General features: G+C 36.4%; 1 protein-coding gene across 1 annotated transcript in view; it reads left to right on the top strand.

Annotated features, from left to right (window-relative positions):
• CATSPERE (catsper channel auxiliary subunit epsilon) overlaps window positions 1–20,665 on the top strand; it is a gene marked incomplete at its 3' end in the record, with an annotated part of 147,567 nt that overhangs the window by 7,554 nt on the left and 119,348 nt on the right. The window contains exons 3-5 of the mRNA XM_080824512.1: window positions 12,585–12,658; window positions 12,956–13,025; window positions 15,699–15,769. Coding sequence (XP_080680638.1) covers window positions 12,585–12,658; window positions 12,956–13,025; window positions 15,699–15,769 — 215 coding nt within the window. The remainder of the gene's footprint in view (window positions 1–12,584; window positions 12,659–12,955; window positions 13,026–15,698; window positions 15,770–20,665) is intronic.

Genomic DNA, 20,665 nt, shown 5'->3' with positions numbered 1-20,665 from the left:
AGAGAAATTTGAAAAACAATGCCATTTACAATCACATCAAAAATAGCAAAATACCTAGTGATAAACTTAACCAAAGAGGTGAAAGACCTGAACTCCAAAAACTATAAGACACTGATGAAAGACATTGAAAATAACACAGATGGAAAGATATTTAATACTCATGGGTTGAAAGAACTAATAGTGTCAAAATGTCCATATTACCCAAAGCAATCTGCAGATTCAATGCAATCCCTATCAAAATACCAACAGCCTTTTTCACAAAACTAGAACAAATAATACTAAAATTTGTATGTGGCCCCAAATAGCCAAAGCAATCCTGAGAAAGAAAAGTAAAGCTGGAGGTTCCACAGTTTCAGATTTCAAAATATACTACAAAGCTATAGTAATCAAAATAGAATGATACTGGTACAAAAATAAATGCATAGATCAATGGAACAGAATGGAGACCCCAGAAATAAACTCACATTTATATGGTCAATTAGTGTATGACAAGGGATGCTAGAATATACAATGGGGGAAAGACAGTCTTTCCAATAAATAGTGTTGGGAAAACTGGACTACTTTCTAACAATATAAAAAAAAAAAAACCCAAAACCTAAAAGTGGATTAATTACCTAAACATGAGATCTGAAACGAGAAAAATCCTAGAAGAGAACATAGGCAGTAATATCTGTGACATTGACCATAGCAATGCTTTCTAGATGTCTCCTAAGGCAAAGAAAAAAATAAAAGCTATTATTAAACTATTGATAAACTGTTGGGACTACATCAAAATAAAAAGCTTTTGCACAACAAAGGAAACTACAAAACTAAAAGACAACCTATGGAATGGGAAAAGATATTTGCAAATGACATATCTGATAAGGGGTTAGTATCCAAAACATATAAAGAACTTACACAACACCAAAAAAACCCACAAATAATCTGGTTTAAAATGATCAGAGCAGCTGAAGACATTTTTCTGAAGAAGACATGCAGAAGGCCAACAGAAACATGAAAAGATGCTCACCATTACTAATCATCAGGGAAATACAAATCAATATCACAATGAGATATCAATTTAAGCTATTAAAATGGCCAAAATCAAGAAGACAAGAAACAAGTGTTGATAAGGCTGCGGCAAAAAAGAAACCCTCATTTATTGTTGGTGGGAATATGAATTGATACATCCACTGTGGAAAAGAGTATGGAGGTTCCTCAAAAAATTAAAAATGCAGATACCATTTGGTTCAGTAATTCCACTACTGAGTATTTACTCAAAGAAAATGAAAACACTAACTCAAAAAGATGCATACACTTCTGTATTTATTGCAGCATTATTTACAGTAGCCAAGACATAGTAGCAACCTAAGTTTCCATCAATAGATGAAGTGATACACACATGCACACACACACATACACAGGAGTATTACACAGCTATAAGAAAGGATGATATTGTGCCATTTGAGACAACATGATGGACCTAGAGGATATTATGCTAATAGATCTGAATACATATATATAGATCTCTCTCTCTTCCTAAGTGAAATAAGTCAGACTGAGACAGACAAATACCATATGACTCCACTCCAAATGGAATCTAAAAAATGTGAGTAAACAAACAGAGCTATCCCAGACATATTATTTCATCCATAAATATTTTAGTATGTGTATTAAAAATGCTAAGATTCTTAAATTTTATTTTATTATTTTTATTTCCTTAAGCAAGCTCTGCACCCAATGTGGGGCTCAAACTCATGATTCCAGCATGCTCTACTGATGAGCCAGCCAGGCGCCCCTAAGCAGAAGCCAGTTAGAAAGGATATATACACATGGTTCTATTGATATGAAATGTCCTGAATAAACAAATGTATAAGAAAGTGATTGCCTGGAGCAATAGTATAGGTGTTTGGGTAATGAACCCCAAAGACTGCAAGGTTTTTTCATGGAATGAGAGTTCCTGATGCTCCACATCCTCAATAGTCTTTAGTAATTGTCAGTGTTTTGGATTTTCACCATTCTAATAAGAGTGTGCTGCTGTATCACACACACTGTTTTAATTTGCAGTTCCCTAATGACATGAGATAGAGCAACTTTTCATGTGCTGTTGTTATCTCTATATCTTCTTTGCTGAAGTTCCTGTTTGGATCCTTTGTCCATTTTAAAATTGGTTTTGTTTTCTTATTGTTAAGATTTAAGAGGTTTGGGGGTTTTTTTGTTTGTTTGTTTTTAATTTTGGGTACTAAGTTTTATCAGATACAAGTAGTTTTGCAAGTATTTCCTCCCAGACTATGGACTATTGCTTCCCTTTTCATTCTCTTAACAGTGACTTTGTTCATCTTAATGAAGCCCAAGTTATCAAATTTTTCTTCCATAGATCATGCCTTTGGTGTTGTATCTAAAAAGTCATTGCTGAACTGAAGGTCACCTAGGTTTTCTCCCATACTTTAGTCTTTTTGGTCAACACTTAATGAGCTTATTCTCCTTTTCTTTATTATTTTCCTTCTTCCAACAAACATTTTTAGATGCGTTATTTCTATTTTGTCAAAATATATATAACACCTATTGGTCTTTAACCTTTATTGTCATGCGTTAATGTTTTATCTACAATCAAATGTATTAATGCTCACCCTCAATCCTTTTTCCAGTTTTTGTCAGTTTTGCCAGTTTATAGTGTATTCTGGTACAGTTGTTGATAAAGTTTCTATAATGGCCTATCCTATTGCTCCAGGCAATCACTTTCTTATACATTTGTTTATTCAGGACATTTCATATTAATAGAATCATGTGTATGTATCCTTTCTAACTGGCTTCTCCTGCTTAGGGGCGCCTGGCTGGCTCAGTCAGTAGAGCATGCTGGAATCATGAGTTTGAGCCCCACATTGGGCCAGTTTATACTGTATTCTGGTACAGTTGTTGATAAAGTTTCTATAATGGCCAGATAGTATATATTTTAGACTTTGCAAATCAAATGATTTCTCTTACAATAATTAACTCTGCCACTGTAACTTGAAAGCAGCCACGGACACTAAATAATGAAATTGAATGTGGCTGTATTCTCATAAAACTTTGGTTACAAAAACAGGTGATGAGCTGGATTTGGTACACAGGCCATAGTTTGCTGCCCCTTGCTCTAGTAAATTCCTCAGAAAGGGCTCCTGGATATAGTATTTCCTGAGTTGTGTTTTGTTTTGTTTTTTTTTTTTGAGATGTATTTATTTTAGAGAGAGAGGATGCAAGGACATGTATGGGTGTCATAAAGGGCTGTAGAGGTAGGAGAGAATATTCAAGCAAACTCCTTGCTGAGTGAAGAGTCCAAAATGGGACTCAATTCCAGGACCCTGAGGTCATAACCTGAGCTGAAATCAAGAATCCAATGCTGAACTGACTGAGCCACCCAGCTGCCCCTTCTGAATTCTGTTTAAAAAACGTTTTTTTTTCTGTGACTTTAATACTTAAAGGAGAGCTTGGTTGGACATAGAATCTTTGGTTCATATTTTCATTCCTTGTTTACCTTATTTCATTCCTGGTTACCTTCCTTGTCACCTTGCTATATATGTTGCTTTAAAGAATTTTGATGTTCTTGTATCCTATTTGATGTTTGTTTTTGGTTTTTTGTTTTGGGGGGGGTTTTTTGTTTGTTTTTTGTTTGTTTGTTTTTCGTTTGTTTGTTTGTTTGTTTGTTTGTTTTTTGGTGGGGGGAGGCCTGAGGATTTTCCTTTACCTTTAAAGTCTAATGTTCTCTCAGATAAGTTTCAGAGCTGACTTTTAAAGATTATTTTTCCGGGTACCAGTGATCTCTTTCTCTCTCTCTCTCTATAGAAATTTTCTGTAGAAAAATAAATCTGAATACATATATATAGATCTATTTTTCTTTCTGGAAAGCTTTTTTAGTTACAGATTTAAATATTAGTTCTGTTGTTTTGTTTTTCAACTTCAGGGAACTCCAATTATACAAGAGTTGGATTTTGTCTGCCTTCCATTTCAATTACTTTCTCTCTCTCTCTCTTTTTTCTTCTTATTCCACTTATAGTCTCTTGGTTGGTTTTCTGCCTTTCTTCAATGCCTTTTGTTTAGTTTTTATTCACATATAATTTCCCACCAGTATCTTTTAATTTAGTCTGCATTTCCCATATCATCATAGATCATGTACTGGTTTAGTCAACTCTTATTTCTATTTGTGGTTCATTTTCTGTTCCTAGCTTATGAATTTATTTTATTCTAATTCTGTTATACAGTGTTATATTAGTTTGAGGTGTATGCTATAGTGATGCACCTAATTTATGAATTTATAATTCAAGATTTTTCTTTCTCTTATCACCAAATGCTTGTTTGAGGTTATTTAATTCAGTTTAGGATGTTAGTTTGCAGTTTTCTTCTGTGTTTGGTTTTTTGAAGGGACTTTTATTAACTGAAATGTTTTTATTTTTATTTTCTATTATAGTAGCTCTGTATAAAGTCTGATGATATCTTTGAATTTTATGGACAGTTTACCAGCTTGGATTGGTTGGAAGATACCTAGTTGGGGCATCTGGATGGCTCAGTCCAAATCTGATTTCAGTTCAGGTCATGATCTTAAGGTCCTGAGATCGAGCTCCATGTTGGGCTCCATGCTGGGTGTGGAACCTGCTTAAGATTCTCTCTCCCTCATCCTCTGTTCTTCCTTCAACCTCTGTTCTTCCCACATCCCCCCACAATCATTCCTAGTTAAACCTAACTTTCCTCTATAGCAAAGTGCAGTTTCTTTATTTGATAGCTTTTTATTCGGAGTGTTGGATTTCCCTGGATGTTTTGTTTGGTTTTGTTTTTTGACTCTTCCTATCCTAAATTTCCCCCTCTTGATTCTCCTTCCCTTCACCACTCACACTCTGAAGGGTGTCTCCCTTTCCTGAATCTTCTCTGCAGAAGTGACATCTTTCCAATGGTCCCATATCAAGTCTCATATGCCTTTGGCTCTTGTCCGCATAGTCAGTGCTCTCATCTTCTAGGATTCTTTTTCTATTATATTTTTGCACCTAAGGAGTGCTTTTTCTCCCTGTGGGTGATTTTCATTCAGTCTTACCTTTTCATTTCCTGCCTTTACCCTGTAGTTTTTCAGAAGACCCCTCACTCTCCACAAAGAATTATGATAGGATCTTGAGTGAGAGTTCTGCTAAAGTTGATTTTTTACTTATAGGTTTCTTAAAATTTGTAGTGTGCTTTGTCTTCTAGGTATGTTATGGTGTACAACTTTCTGGGTTTTATTTGTTGATCTGTGCTGTTTTTTTTTTTAGAACTGTGTGGAGATAGTAACTTATGTGGCCTTCCTTACCTGGGCTAACCATAATCCTCCCACCACTCATGTTTTGATACACTGATAGACTACAGTATTTAACAACTATATCCCTTTTATACTCACTATGCAGACCTTGTTTCACACACACACAAAAAAAAATCTTTTTTTTTTAAGATTTTATTTATTTGACAGAAAGAGATCAGAAGTAGGCAGAGAAAGAGGGGGAAGCAGGCTCCCTGCTGAGCATTGAGCCTGATATAGGGCTCGATCCCAGGATCCTGGGATCATGACCTGAGCTGAAGGCAGAGGCTTTAACCTACTGAGCCATCCAGGTGCCCCAGAATGAGTAGAGGGAAGAGGGAGAGGGAGTAGCAGATGCCCCATTGAGCAGAGAGCCTGATGCGGGACCCGATCCTAGGACCGTAGGATCATGACATGAGCCGCAGACAGACTGGGGGTGCCACCGAGGCACCCCCTCCACAAAAAATTTCTTATGTAATACTTAGCATCATCTTTATGTTGATATCTCTGCAGTCATTTTGGTGGTCTGAGGCTCTTCTAGTGAATTCCTCAGGAAGGGCACATAGGAGTAACAGTTTCTGAATTATTTTGTGGTCATAAGAGTTTATCTGTAGGTTTTATATCTAAAAGTTGGTTATCTGGATATAAAAATTATTGGCTTCTGTTCTACTTTCCTTTTTTTTTTTTTTTTTTAACATATTTACTTATTTGTTTGAGAGAAGAGAGTATGAGTGGGTAGTGGGGCAGAGGGAGAGAATCTTAAGCAGCTTCCCTGCTGAGCACAGAGCCCAATGCAGGGCTCTGTCTCATGACTCTGAGATCATGACCTGAGCTGAAATCAAGAGTTGGACACATAACTGACTGAGCCATCCAGGTGCCCTGTGTTCTGTTTCCTTCTGTATATGTTACTTTGTTGTCTCTGACAAAAAATGTTGTTTCCAAAAAGTCTGTTGGAAATATGATTGTCTTTCCTTTCTGAATAACATGTGTTTTGCTATTCTTGTTGTTTTGGTCAAGATTCCCAAAGTGATTCTCTTTAAGCCCAATGCTTTTTTTTTTTTTTTTTTAAGATTTTTATTTACTTATTTGACAGAGATCACAAGTAGGCAGAGAGGCAGGCAGAGAGAGAGAGGGGGAAGCAGGCTTCCCGCCAAGCAGAGAGCCTGACACGGGGCCTGATCCCAGGACCCCGAGATCATGACCCGAGCCGAAGGCAGAGGCCCAACCCACTGAGCCACCCAGGCGCCCCCCAATGCTTTTCTTAATATAGCTCCTGGTTGCTTTTATTTTTTTAATTATTCTTAATTTTTTTTCTAGGTATGAGCTGTCCCTTTTCAATATGTTGTTTCAAATTACTTTAGTTCACACGCTAGCCTCAAATTATAGTTAATGTTGAAAAACACCTTAGTTTTCTTCTTTAGTATCTCCAATTATATATATATTGAATTTTCTTTGCTTATCTTTTATATTTGTCACTTAGTCCTGAATTACTTTCTATTTCTTTTATTCTTAAAAACTTATATCTCTCAAAGCCTTATCTATTGTTTATACACAATTGTGGTTTTTCTAATTTGGTTTATTTCTGAAATGACTTTTTCTTTTGTTTCTATATTTTTCCCAACGCAGAAGTCAGCTTACAAGTTTCAAACTCTGATTTATATTGTTCTTTCATAACTTCTGTCATTCTCTGATTTATTTTTCCTCATTTTAAAATACCAGATGTATCAACCAGTGTTCTCACAGAGAAACAGAACCAATAGAACTTATACATATGTATACTAAGAGATTTATTTTAGGAAATTGGCTCACGTGATTGTGGGAACAGAAGACTCTGAAATCTTAAGGTCAGGCCAGCAGGCTGGAAATTCAGGCGAGAGTTAATGCTGCAGTCTTGAAGCAGAATTTCTTCTCCAGGAAACCTCAGTTTTTTTCTGAATGTTTCCAACTGATGGAAGAGGCCTCATCCACATTATCAAAGACATTCTCTTTTACTTAAAGTCAACTGATTGTAGATGTAAACCACATCTATAAAATATCCTCACTGCAAAACCTATGTTAGATTAAATAACTGGGTGCTGTAATCTAACCAAGTTGATACGTAAGACTAACCCTCATATTAAGTTGTATCTTTCACTTATTTATTGGGTATGTTCTTACAGAGATGTTATTTTGCTTTGTATTTTCTTTTTCTTATAACAACTGTGTGAAATTAGACTGTAATCCTTTTTCTGTTGCTTTTTTTTTTTAACATGAAATTGATTTACCTGATCTTTAAGGTGGGGTGGGTCAAAATAACTTTTATAACTTCATAGTTTTAAAGTTACCTCTTCTGTTGTTTTGTAAAGTGTCCAAAAATAAGGCTAATATTTTTTGAGATCTCCAGATTCTGTTTCCTTCTCTCATTCATCAGTAGTTTTTCTTTCCTTTGTCTTTATTGTCCTTTTCCAGCTCAACTGGGATTCTTTTCCCTTCGTTACACATCCTTGTCCTGGAAGCTCTCTTTAGATCCTTGGTTTTGGTGTTCATAGATCCGAGCTTCTCCTGCCCCTTCAACTATTATCATGGACCTCTTGGACTTAGAACTTGAAAAGTGCAACAACCCATCTGGTTAGAGTTGCTATATTCCAGTTGTCTTGTCTTGGTTTCCAATGAATACCTATCACTGATTTCAATGTTCTTCTCTTCTGAGTGGTCCCCCAATAATGGGTCCGTGATTAAAAGAGTGAGACTGATACAAAGCGAAGGTCAAGCAAAGCTGTATTTCATGCCAAGCATCAAGAATCAAACCTAATGTTCTGGGCTGCGCCTCTTACAGGGAGGGCAACCTCTTTCTGCTTCACAGACTAGCTTTTAAGGGTAAAGGCCATGCGGTTGGGCCTGGCCACGTACAGGTGGCCAGTGAAATTGTAACACACGGAGAAAGCTGCACAGTCATGTTAGGTCACACATAGATGACCAATTGAATTACAATTTATACTAGTAGATATTTGAACCAGCCTATCACCTTGGTCAGAATTGGTGCCCGAAAGGTGCCCAAAGGGCAGGGCCCATACTCCTTGGTAACTAGGGAGACAGTATGCGCACCCCCCCCCTCCCCGCACACACACACTGATCTGATGTCTCCACCTGGCCTGACCCACCCTTGTATTTGGGCTTTGTTACCTGGGACTGGTTTCCGGAACTTGTTTTTAAGTAAGTCCCCTGGGGGAAGGGGGGCAGGGACAGCTTAAGTTTTAAACAACAAAGTTATTGTTTAACTGGATGGAAGCGCTCTGGCTAAATAGGTCCTTACACTGAGGTCTACCATATTTGCTTTCTTTTGTTGTCTTATGCTGATATCATGTGAGTCTGGTTGTTTTAGCTAGCTTGTTCCAACCCACTTATACTTTGGGATTTTGAGGAATACTTTGTTACTAAGTTTTATTGTTGACATCATCCGGTGTTCTTGTTTTTTCTTGGTACTATCCTAATTGTCTTCTCTGTGCCTACAAGGAAATTTGAGTAGATTGAAAAACTACATCACCACTAACCCTTCCCAATTCATTTTCTTTTGCAAATGCCTCCTTTTGCATCCTTTCTTTTACTTTTTTGGTTTTCTCTGTTGTTATTTTATTAGCATCTTATACTGAGAACCAAGTTCATTCTCTTTCAAACTACCTTATTTCTTTTGTATATATTTAAGGCTATCAATTTCATTTTAGAGATTATTTATACTATATACTACAACTTTTGAGAACATTGAATGCTTTTATTCTTTAGTTATAAATATTTTGTAATTTCCACTGTGATTTCTCCTTTACTTCATGAATCATTTGGAAGTGAAGTTTAGGTTTTGTTTTCTTTTTTTCCTTTAAGAATTACAAATATCTTAAGAATTTCTTCTAGCTAACTTTATGAGAAATTCCGATTTTATTTCATTAATATCAAAGACACAGTATGTGTGATGATAATTCTTTGAGATTCGCTAAGACTTCTGTAAATATGATCAATTTTGCTAAATGTTCTATGTGAGATTGGAAAGAAATTCCGATTTTATTTCATTAATATCAAAGACACAGTATGTGTGATGATAATTCTTTGAGATTCGCTAAGACTTCTGTAAATATGATCAATTTTGCTAAATGTTCTATGTGAGATTAGAAAGAATATATTTTATTTTAAAGATTTTATTTATTTATTTGACAGACAGATCACAAGTAGGCAGAGATGCAGGCAGAGAGAGAGAGGAGGAAGCAGGCTCCCCGCCGAGCAGAGAGCCCGATGCGGGACTCAATCCCAGGACCCTGAGATCATGACCTGAGCCGAAGGCAGAGGCTTTAACCCACTGAGCCACCAGGGCGCCCAAGAATATATTTTATTTTATATTGGCTAATTTTATAGGTTTATTTATAGGTTTATCTTTAGCTTGGAAAAGTGTGTCAAAAATGTACCACTGTATTTGCGGCTTTTAAATTTTTTCCTGGTACTTCTATCATGCTTTATATCAATGCTTTATATAATTTTTAGGTTCAATGTAGTCCCTATCAAAATACCAACAGCATTTTTCACAAAATTGGAATAAATAATACCAAAATTTGTATGAAGCTACAAAAGACCCCAAATAGCCAAAGCAATGTCGAGAAAGGACAAAGCTGGGGGTATCACAACCCCCAGTTTTGAGATAAACTACAAAGCTATAGTAATGAAAATAGTGTGGTACTGGCACAAAAATATACACACAGATCAATGGAAGAGTAGAAAGTCCAGAAATAAACCAATGAATATATTGTCAATTAGTCTATGACAAAGGATGCTAGAATATACAATGGGGAAAGACAGTCTTTTCAATAAAAAGTATTGGGAAAATGAGACAGCTTCATGTAAAAGAATGAAATTGAACTACTTTCTTATACCATATACAAAAATAAACTCAAAATGGACTAACGACCTAAACTTGAGACCATAAAAATCCTAGATGAGAGCACAGGCAGTAATTTCTCTGACATCAGCCTTAACATTTTTCTAGATGTCTCTTATGCAAGGGAAGCAAAAGCAAAAACAAACTATTGGAACAACATCAGAATAAAAACCTTCTTCATAGCAAAGAAAACCACCAACAGAACAAAAAGAGAACTTACTGAATGGGAGATGTTATTTGCAAGAGACGTATATGATATAGGGTTAATATCTGAAATATATTTATTTCACTTATACAACTCAACACTGAAAAATCCCCCAAATAATCCAGTTAAAAAATAGGCAAAGGACATACAGATGGCCAACAGAGACATGAAAAGATGTTCAACATTACTAATCATCAGTGCAAATTGAAATCACAGTGAGAATATCACCACACACTTATCAGAAGGGCTAGAATCAAAACCATAATAAATAACAAGTGTTAGTGAGGATGTGGAGAAAAAAGAACTTTTGTGCACTGTTGGTGGGAATGCAAACTGATGCACCCACTGTGGAGAAACAGTACGGAGGTAACTTTAAAAATTAAAAATAGAGGGGCACCTGGGAAGCTAAGTCAGTTAAGCACTTGGCTCTTGGTTTCAGCTCAGTTCATGATCTCAGGGTCACAGGATCGAGCCCCACATAGAGCTCCATGCTCAGCATGGAGACTGCTTAAGAGTCTCTCCCTCTGCTCCTCCCCCTTCTCAAGCTGTCTCTTACTCTGTCTCTCAAATAAATCTAAAAAATTCAAAAATAGAAATACCATATGATTCAGTAATTCCAGTACTGGGTATTTACCCAAAGATAATGAAAACACTAATTCAAAAAGGCGTGTGCACACCTATGTTTATTGCAACGTTATTGACAATAACTAGATACAGAAGGAACCTAAGTATCTATCAAGAGATGAATGGATGAGGAAGATTGCTTATCAAAAGATGAATGGTTAAGAAACACACACACACACACACACACACACACACACACGCCCCAGAATATTACATAGCCATACCAAAGGATGAGATCATGCCATTTGAAACAACATGGGGGACTGAGAGGGTATATTAAGTGAAATAAATCATACCGAGAAAGACAAAAACCATATGATTTCACTCATAAGTGGAATCTTAAAAAACAACAATGGCAACAACAAATGAATAAAAGGCAGAATCAGATCTATAAATACAGAGAACAAACTGATGGTCTCCAGAGGGAAGGGTGATGGGTTGGGCAAAATGGGTGAATGGGAGTGGGAGGTATAGGTTTCCAGTTATGAAATGAGTAAGTCAGGGGAAAAAAAGACAGTATAAGGAATGTAGTCGATGATACTGTAATAGCAAACTATCAGCACAGGTGGCAGCTACACTAGGGGTGAACGTGACATAATGTAAAGATCTGCGGAATCACTCTGCCATACCTTGTGTGTCAACTATACTCGAATTGTTTTGCTTTATATATTTCAGGGTTACATTATATCTTCTGGTGATTTTTTCCTTTTTTCTTCTTATACATTGTCATTAATCCTATAATTTAAATTTATGACAGAGCTGGTATTATAATCCCCATTTTACCACTAAAAAAACTGAAGCAGTATTTACAGATGTATATCTACATGAAATGACTACATGTGTTTGTGCACATAATTGTTACTATAAATGTGAAGTTGGGTTCCAACCCTGGCTTAAGAAGAGGACCAGGGGCACCTGGGTGGCTCAGTCAGTTGTGTCTGACTCTTGATCTCAGCTCAGGGTTGTGAGTTCAGGCCCCATGTTGGGCTCCACGCTGGGCCCAGAGACTCCTTTAAAAAAAAAAGAGAGAGAAAGAGAACCAATGTTAAGACTAAGACTGATGATGTTAGAAATTGGATCAGTATCCTTCAAAAGGGGAAAGAAAGAACTTATAAATCAAAGAATGTGGAAACAACAAAAAAAATAAGGAATAAGGAAATAGGGAAAATGTGACTGAGGGAAGTTACCGTGGGTGAGTCAGTGATATGCGAAGAGTAGGACCTCAGAATTTACCATGACTTGTTTTTAATGGAAGGATCTTGTCTCACTCATTTTTCTTTATCCTCAGAATCTACTGGAGTGCCAGTCACCTGCTGGATACTTGATAGATAGTTTCTGACATAAAAGAAAATAAGAATCATAGTTTTGGGTGGGGGAGACATCTGAAGCATCTTGGAAAACTTAAGTTACTTTTCCTTTGTCACATTACTTTATAAAATTGTAAAGGAATCAACTTTTAGTTATTCTTTTTTTTTTTTTTTTTTTAATAGTAAGGACCAGGAAATTGAGCCCTCCATCAGAGCATTGAGATAAAAATTTTGGAGAAGACTTTTTTGTTTGAACTGTTTTATCTTCTTTTTTAGATTAAGTTAGAGTATGAAGGAACATTATTTTCTGAATGGAGTGTGCCAGCAACTTGTTCTGTGAAAAATAAAAGGTAAGATTTTTGCTGTGAATGTCAACATAATGCATGCATTTACACATAAAAACATATTCATATACTGTGGATGTTCAGATTCAAGGCTATGATTGAATGTACATTTCTTCCCATTACATAGATGTGAAAAGAAAGACAAAAATCTCTTCGAAAAGTAAAAGTAAAATATTGCTATATTTTTAATTTTTTTTATTAACATACAATTGATGTTTTTAGGCTTAAAAAGCAGTAGGGGAATTTTTACTAATCTTGTATGTATCTATGCTTATTTATCTCCCTGTTCTTTTTAAATACTAGCTCCCCCAAGACAGAACTGCGTTGTTCTTCTCCTGGTGTTCAGACTATAAGACCAATTGTTACTGGCCCAGTAAGTTGATTTTAAAGATAAGTTATTAAATCTTGCATAATTATCTCTGTTACATTTTATTTTCCTTATTTTGAGCTTTCAACCTCTTTTAAATAGTAGAAGTGTTAAGTATAAATAAGAGGTATTTTAAAATTATTGTCAATATGGCAATTTTCAGGTATATCTCATAGCAGATTGTAAGTTATGAAATGATGGGTGCTTGTGTGGCTCGGTTGGTTAGCCATCCGCCTTTGGCTCAAGTCATGATCCCAGGGTCCTGGGATCAAGCCCCATGTTGGGGGGGACAGCTCAGTGGGGAGTCTGCTTCTCCCTCTCCCTCTCCCTCTGTATGCTGTCTCTCTCAAATGAATAAATCAATCTTGAAAAATTCAGTTATAAAATGATATGTGATTTTTCTGTGAAGCGCTCTCTGTGAGTATGTGAAAGCCCCAGTTACCATCTTAATGATAATAGTACTCCCCACCGAGTGAGTCTCATGTTATATACTTCTATGACAATTCTCTGGATTAAAAGCCATCTTTGGCAAGTTTGTTTTTACGATATTTTCTTCAATTCAAGAAAGCATATGTGAATGCAAACACATGAGAGTGATGTTGAATCCTCTCTCATTACAAAAAAAGAAAAAGTTAAGCATTAAAACTTTGGCCCTCTGCTATAGTTAGTAACAGGTACTGGCCATGCACCTCACAGATGATATTCCCACAAAAGTGTGCCCAAAGCCATTGCTGGAGAGACTCCATGTGACAAATCTTTTCTTTATTTTAGGGCTTGTGCCTTCTTTTTAATGAATAATCTTTATTTTCAGATAATAAGTAGAGTGCTATGGGAGAGGCCAGATGAATATTAATTCATTTTTTCAAAACTTGTAGATTGAAAAATAGTTGAATTTGGCTTTTGAGTTTATGAATATTTACCGGGTTCACGGACAAAATTCCCAAACAAGTAAAGGCTTACTCCTTTTCCTTTTGTCGTATGTTGGAAGCCCAAATATAAAATGTTATATAGAAAATTTATACAGGGGGCACCTGGGTGGCTCAGTGGATTAAGCCTCTGCCTTCGGCTCAGGTCATGATCTCAGGGTCCTGGGATCGAGCTCCGCGTGGAGCTCTCTGCTCAGCAGGGAGCCTGCTTCCCTCTCTCTCTGCCTGCCTCTCTGCGTACTTGTGATCTATCTCTCTCTGTCAAATAAATAAGTAAATTTAAAAAAAAAAGAAAGAAAATTTATACAGACAAATACATACATATATAAAAATATCTTTGTCATTTATGTATGGTCCCATCAGACTTTATAACCTTTAAGGATGTACATATGACTTTTGAAATACTCTCAAAAGCACTCAGATACAACAATCAAAATTGTCTCCAGTGCCCCTGGTGAGCAAAATCATCTCTGATTCAGAACCATTAAACAAGAAAATTAATTGAATTGTGTTTTCAATGAGCAAGACTGTCTACTCACTATTTTCCTTCACACACTCACAGAGAGCACTTCTGTACCAGATGTGGCGTGGGGGTTGGTTTCCATGCAGATTATTTCTGACACCAGCAGGGTATCCTACAAGTCAGAGTTCTGGCATTTTCTGCATGGAGTCACTTCACATCCCACCAGTCAAGGGCTCAGTCCCGCAAGACTGCCCCACTTCACATGCCAATTGCAAGTTCCAGTTTGTCACCTGACTGACTGGCTATAAACCCAGGTTCCTACAACCTTGTCTTCAGGTTCAATAATGTGCTAGAACAGCACACAGAGCTCAGGGAAACAGGTACCAGTTATAATAATAAATAAATAATAAATATTATAAATATAAATATAATAAACCATTGACTGGTTATAATAATAAAAGATATGATAAAGGATACAAATGAACATCCAGAAAGGAGGTGCCTAAGGCAAGGTCTGGAAAGGCCCTGAGCACAAGAGTTTCTGGCCCGTGGAGTTGGGCTGTGTCAACCTGTCAGCATGTGGATGTGTTTACCAACCTGGAAGCACTCTGACTTTTATGAGGGCTTCATCCCATAAGCATGATCAAGGATTAACTCATTTTCTAGTCCCTCTCCCCTCTCCAGAGGGTGGGAGGTTGAGCGAAAAGTTCCAAGCTTCTAATGATGGCGTGGGCCTTCGTAGGGACCAGTTCCCATCCAGGAGCCCACCCAGAGTTGCCTCATCAGAACAAAAGAAAGCTCTATGTCAGACCCTCCTGTCATTTGGGAGATTATAAGAACTATAGGAGCTCTGCATCAGGCACCAGAGTCAAAGACCGAATATTAGCAGGAACCAGGTGAAAAGACACATATTTACATGTTTCATTATTTCACAAAGACAAATATAACAGAAACAATATGCTAACTTTGTCACTCATGATAGTAAATTCTTAATTACAAAGAGTAGCTAAAGAATAGAACTAGTATTATATGAATATTCATTAGTTCCATTCTGAAATTTGTTCATTGTATAAAGAGGCATAGGATTCATTATATAAATGAATCATAATATAAACAGGCATAAATATATATATATATAAATCATTATATAAACAGGCATAGGAGTCACAGAGGAACTGTGATCTTAGATATTTAATTTAGTTCCTCTGTGACTCCTATGCCTGTATCCAGATGTGTATTTATTTTAAAGTTACATTTATATATCATAGTTTATTTTCCATTTTCTTTCAGGATTCAGAAGAAGAACGCAATTTGTCTGTGGACAGTTCCCATATATGTTTCCTGTGGTATTTTAAAGTTATGTAAGTAATGTAATGTAATATTGAATACAAAGTTTTAAAAGAGAATTTAGCTTTGGGTGTCTGGATGGCTCAGTTGGTTAAGCATCTGCCTTCGTCATGATCCTAGGGTCCTGGGATTCAGTGCCAAGTTGGGCTCCCCGCTCAATAGGGAGTCTGCTTCTCCCTCCGCCCTTCCCCCGTGTGTGCGCGCGCGTGCGCGCACTCTCTCTCTCTCTCAAATAAATAAAATGTTTTTTTTTTAAAAAGAGTGTTTAGCTTTAACTTTGAATTAACCACAAATGGATTATCTGCATTATTATTTTCCTATAAGCTTTTCATTCACCAATCAAGATATCCTCAAATAAGATGCCAAACTACTGTTGGGGAATAAACATTAAAAGTAACAGTAGAAACCACCATTTGAACATACAATTCTAATGTTCAGACTTTATGTAAATTATCTCTTTCAATTTTCATAACAAACACATGACTGTAAGTATTATTATGGTTGTTTTATAAACGAGGAAAAGTGAGCTTGGATAGGTTAAATAATTTGTATAAAAACATACAGCTACTAAAAGATAGCACTGGGATTTGACTCTGGTTTTTAGGCTACCGGGCTCTTTGATTTTCTTTATATACATCCTGTTCCAAAAGGATGCTCTTTGTTTTGCATAGTTTCTCAAACCCATTTTAACATGAGAGTGAGTGAACATAACTAGAAAGGGAAAACTGGCACAAGGGAAGATAATTAACTGCATGACAAAATTGTTTGACAACTTAAAAGCATCAGTGAATTCAAATATTTTTCACTGTTAAAATCAAGGCAATATCCTGTATAGAATACAAACAACCGTCTTACGTGTCTCGGCTCTCCAGAAGACTGTGATGTGTCTATTTCTTTTTGTCTACCCAACTTTCTTTCCTTTGGGAGAACCATCCCTCCCCTATCCTGTGATAAATTAATTTTGTGTGATTTATATGGTACTAACTCCACACACTCACATTTCGGGGGCCACAGTGATTCCGTGAGGATTGACACATGACCCAGGCAGAATCAGTCAGGATGCTTGTGTCTTCACGAAAGCATAGTTGTTGCTGATGGTTGTCTTGGTTCACGTGATCCCTTAAAGTCAGGTAGCTCTGCAGTTTCTATGCACTTTTTGGATCCACATCCTGATAACTAGACTTTAGCAGGCTGGTCCAGGGGTACACATTTAGCCATTCCTCTCCGAATTACTGCCACCTTCCCAGAGTCTTACCAAGAAGCAAGGGCTATGTCTCTGCTATTCCTGAAACTGGCAGACTTCTGTCCTTGTTGTGGGTTTCAGAAATGCCAATTACCAGCTTTCTCCTATGGATTTTGAACCAACTGGGATATAGAAAATGGAAAATGTGGAGATAAAAATTCCTGGTACAGCTGAACTGGAGAATAGAACCTGCCTTTCTGGCCAAATGGGCTATTTTCTGCTTCCCCCAGGTAGAGACCCTGGGGACCATCAGAAAAGATAATCTGCCAAAAAAAAAAAAAAAAAAAGGCATTTATAGCCATTTTCCCACATCTCCAATCTCACACATACTGAGCCCCAAGAGCTGGTGAAAGAGATGGGCCTCCAGATTACCCTGATCTGGTTATGGATTGTGAAAGCAAAATCCAAAGAAGCACTAATCCAGGGGGGGTCAGGTTAGCCAAAAAGAGAGAACTCAGTGGGAGCAAAGTGTTCTCTTATTACATAGGTGGTAGAAATGTTCATAGTCTGTCACCTGTAAAAATACCATTTAAAGAATAAAATGAAACTAGTACCCAGGTAGTCATCACACAAGTCAAGAAATAGAACACGATAGGAACCCTAAAATCTGTTACTTAGAAATGCAGAGGGGTGCCTGGGTGGCACAGTGGGTTAAAGCCTCTGCCTTCGGCTCAGGTCATGATCTCAGGGTCCTGGGATCGAGCCCCGCATCGGGCTCTCTGCTTGGCGGGGAGCCTGCTTCCTCCTCTCTCTCTGCCTGCCTATCTGACTACTTGTGATCACTGTCTGTCAAATAAATAAATAAAATATTAAAAAAGAAAGAAAGAAAGAGAGAGAAAGAAAGAAAGAAAGAAAGAAAGAAAGAAAGAAAGAAAGAAAGATTGATTCAGAATCTGGGGCTTCATTCCCAAGCTCCTAAATCATTTTGTGCATTTTAACAAGATCCTATAGACATTGTATGTACATTACTGCTTAGGACGTACCACTCTCATGCACATAAATGAAAGTTTCTCTAGGATATAGACCTACAAGTAGAACTGACTAAAAGTAGGATATGCATTCGCTCAGCTTTACTAGTTAATGCCTAATTTCTTTTTGGAAAGATAGTTGTAATCTACCCTCCACCAGCTGTGGATAGAAGTTGCCATTGTGCCATATCCTCACCAACTCTTAATATAATCTGACTTTTTAATTTGTCAATCTGGTAGGTGTGAAATTATGCCATTGTGCTTTTTTGCATTTCCCTGATTACTATCGAGCATATTTTCAGTTATTCATGAGGAATTTTTCTTCCTTCTCTGTTAAATGAACATTTTTACCCTTTTTTGAGTTATTTTTATGTTTCATAATAATTTATAAGATTTCATTGCATTTTAATTACTATACATTTCAACATGTATCTTGAAAGAATTTTCTCCTAGTGTATGCAACTTTTCACTTCTTATGACTCTATTGATAACTGATATCCTTCCTGTTGTAGATGAATTTATCAACTCTTAAACTTAATGGGTTTGTGAATTTTTAAATCAATTTAAGAAATCTTTCCCTCCAAGTTTGTAAAAATAGACTTCTATGTTGTTTTCTGAAAGTTCTTAATCCATCTGGAATTAGTTTTTGCATATGCTTTGAAATAGGGATCCAAATTTATGTTTTTGTCATAAATAATTAATTTTACCAGACCCAGTTATTGAAGAAGGTATTTACCAGTAATGCCTACTTTGTCATAGATCAGTTTTCCATGAATGCAGGTTTCTTCCCAGCTGGCTATTCTACTTAAATCAATACTACATTATCTTTATTACTATGGTTTCATTTTGCAAATCTCGATAAGAGGCAGTGCAAGTACTGGACTCTGAACCTAACTCTTGACTTTCTTCAGGCGTCTCTTAGCTATGAACTGGGCCCATTTTAACTGCCTGTGAATTTTTAGAATTGGTTTGTCAAATTCCACAAAAACTTTAGTAGGGATTTTTATAACTTGTCTAAATATTTTAATCAATTTGAAGAGTCTTTCAACTCAAGAATAATATATAACTTCCATTTATTTAGGCCTTTTTACATGTCTGCCAATAAAATTTTATAGTTTTTCATATAAGTGCCTGGACATTTTTATTAGACTTATTCCAAGATACTTTATAATTTTCTTGCTATTATACTCAATTTTTTAAAGTTGCATTTTCTAACCAGACCTTCCTGTTGTATAGAACACAACTCTTTTGAATATTAATTTTTGTATTCCACAACCTTGCTAAATTCTTATATTAATTCTAATAATTTATTTATATATTCTCTTAGAATTTTTACAAATCACATCACCTGCAAATAATGGTGGTTTTGTTTATCCCTTTCCAATAACTATGCTTTTTCTTTCTTTCTTCTTAAAAATATTCTATTTATTTATTTGACAGAGAAAGACACAGCAAGAGAGGGAACACAGGACGGGGAGTGGGAGGGGGAGAAACAGGGTTCCCACTGAGCAGGGAGACTGATGCAGGGTTCAATCCCAGGACCCTGGAATCAAGACCTGAGCTGAAGGCTGACGCCTCATGACTGAGGCACCCAGGTGCCCCGATCTTTGTTATTTCTATTTTTCTGCCAACTTTGGGCTGTTTGTTCTAACCATTCTGACAGATGTGAGGCAATATCTCATTGTGGTTTTGATTTGCATTTCCCTGATGATTAATGGTGTTGGACATCTTTTCATGTCTCCATTGGCCATCCATATGTCTTCTTTGGAAATATATCTATTTGGGTCCTCTGCTCATTTTTTAATGGGATTATTTGGATTTTTATGGTGTTGAGTTGTTTAATATTTTGGATATTACTGTTTGTATTGCTTTGATTTTTTGGATATTACTGTTACTGGACATATCATTTGCAGATATCTTCTATTATTCAGTAGGCTGCCTTCTTATTTTGTTGATGGTTTCCTTTGCTGTTTCAAAGCTTTTTACTTTGATGTAATCTCAATAGTTTTATTTTTGCTTTTGTTCCCCTCAACTAAGGAGATATATCTACGAAGATGTTTTACTACTGATAAGAAAGAAATTACTACCTGTGTTTTCTTTTAGGAGTTTTATCATTTCAAGTCTCACGTTTAGGTCTTTAATCCATTTTGAGTTTATTTTTGTGCATGGTATAAGAAAGTGGTCCAGTTTCATTCCTTTGCCTGTAGCTGTCCGGTTTTCCCAGCCCTATTTGTTGAAGAGATTATCCTTTCTGCATTGTATATTTTAGCATCCTTTGCCAAAAATAATTGACCATAAAAGCATGGGTTTATTTCTAGGCTGTCTGTTCTGTTCTATTGCTCTGTGTGACTATTTTTGTGCCAGTACCATACTGTATTGATTACTACAGCTTTGTAGTATATCTTGAAATCTAGAATTGTGATACCTCCAGCTTTGCTCTTCTATATCAAGATTGCTTTGCATATTTGGAGTCTTTTGTGGTTCCACACAAATTTTAGGATTGTTTGTTCTAGTTCTGTGGAAAACATTGTTAGTATTTTGATGGTGATTCCACTAAATCTGTAGATTGCTTTGGGTAGTGTAGACATTTTAACAATATTGGTTCTCCCAATCCATGAATATGGACTACCTTTCCATGTATTTGTGTCCTCTTCAATCTCTTTCAATAGTGTTTTACAGTTTTCAGAGCATAGGTCTTT

Source organism: Martes martes (assembly GCF_963455335.1).
Source record: "Martes martes genome assembly, chromosome: 15".
NCBI lineage: Eukaryota > Metazoa > Chordata > Mammalia > Carnivora > Mustelidae > Martes > Martes martes.
The sequence above is the reverse complement of the archived record's forward strand: the minus strand, read 5'-3'. Positions and strand labels throughout refer to the sequence as shown.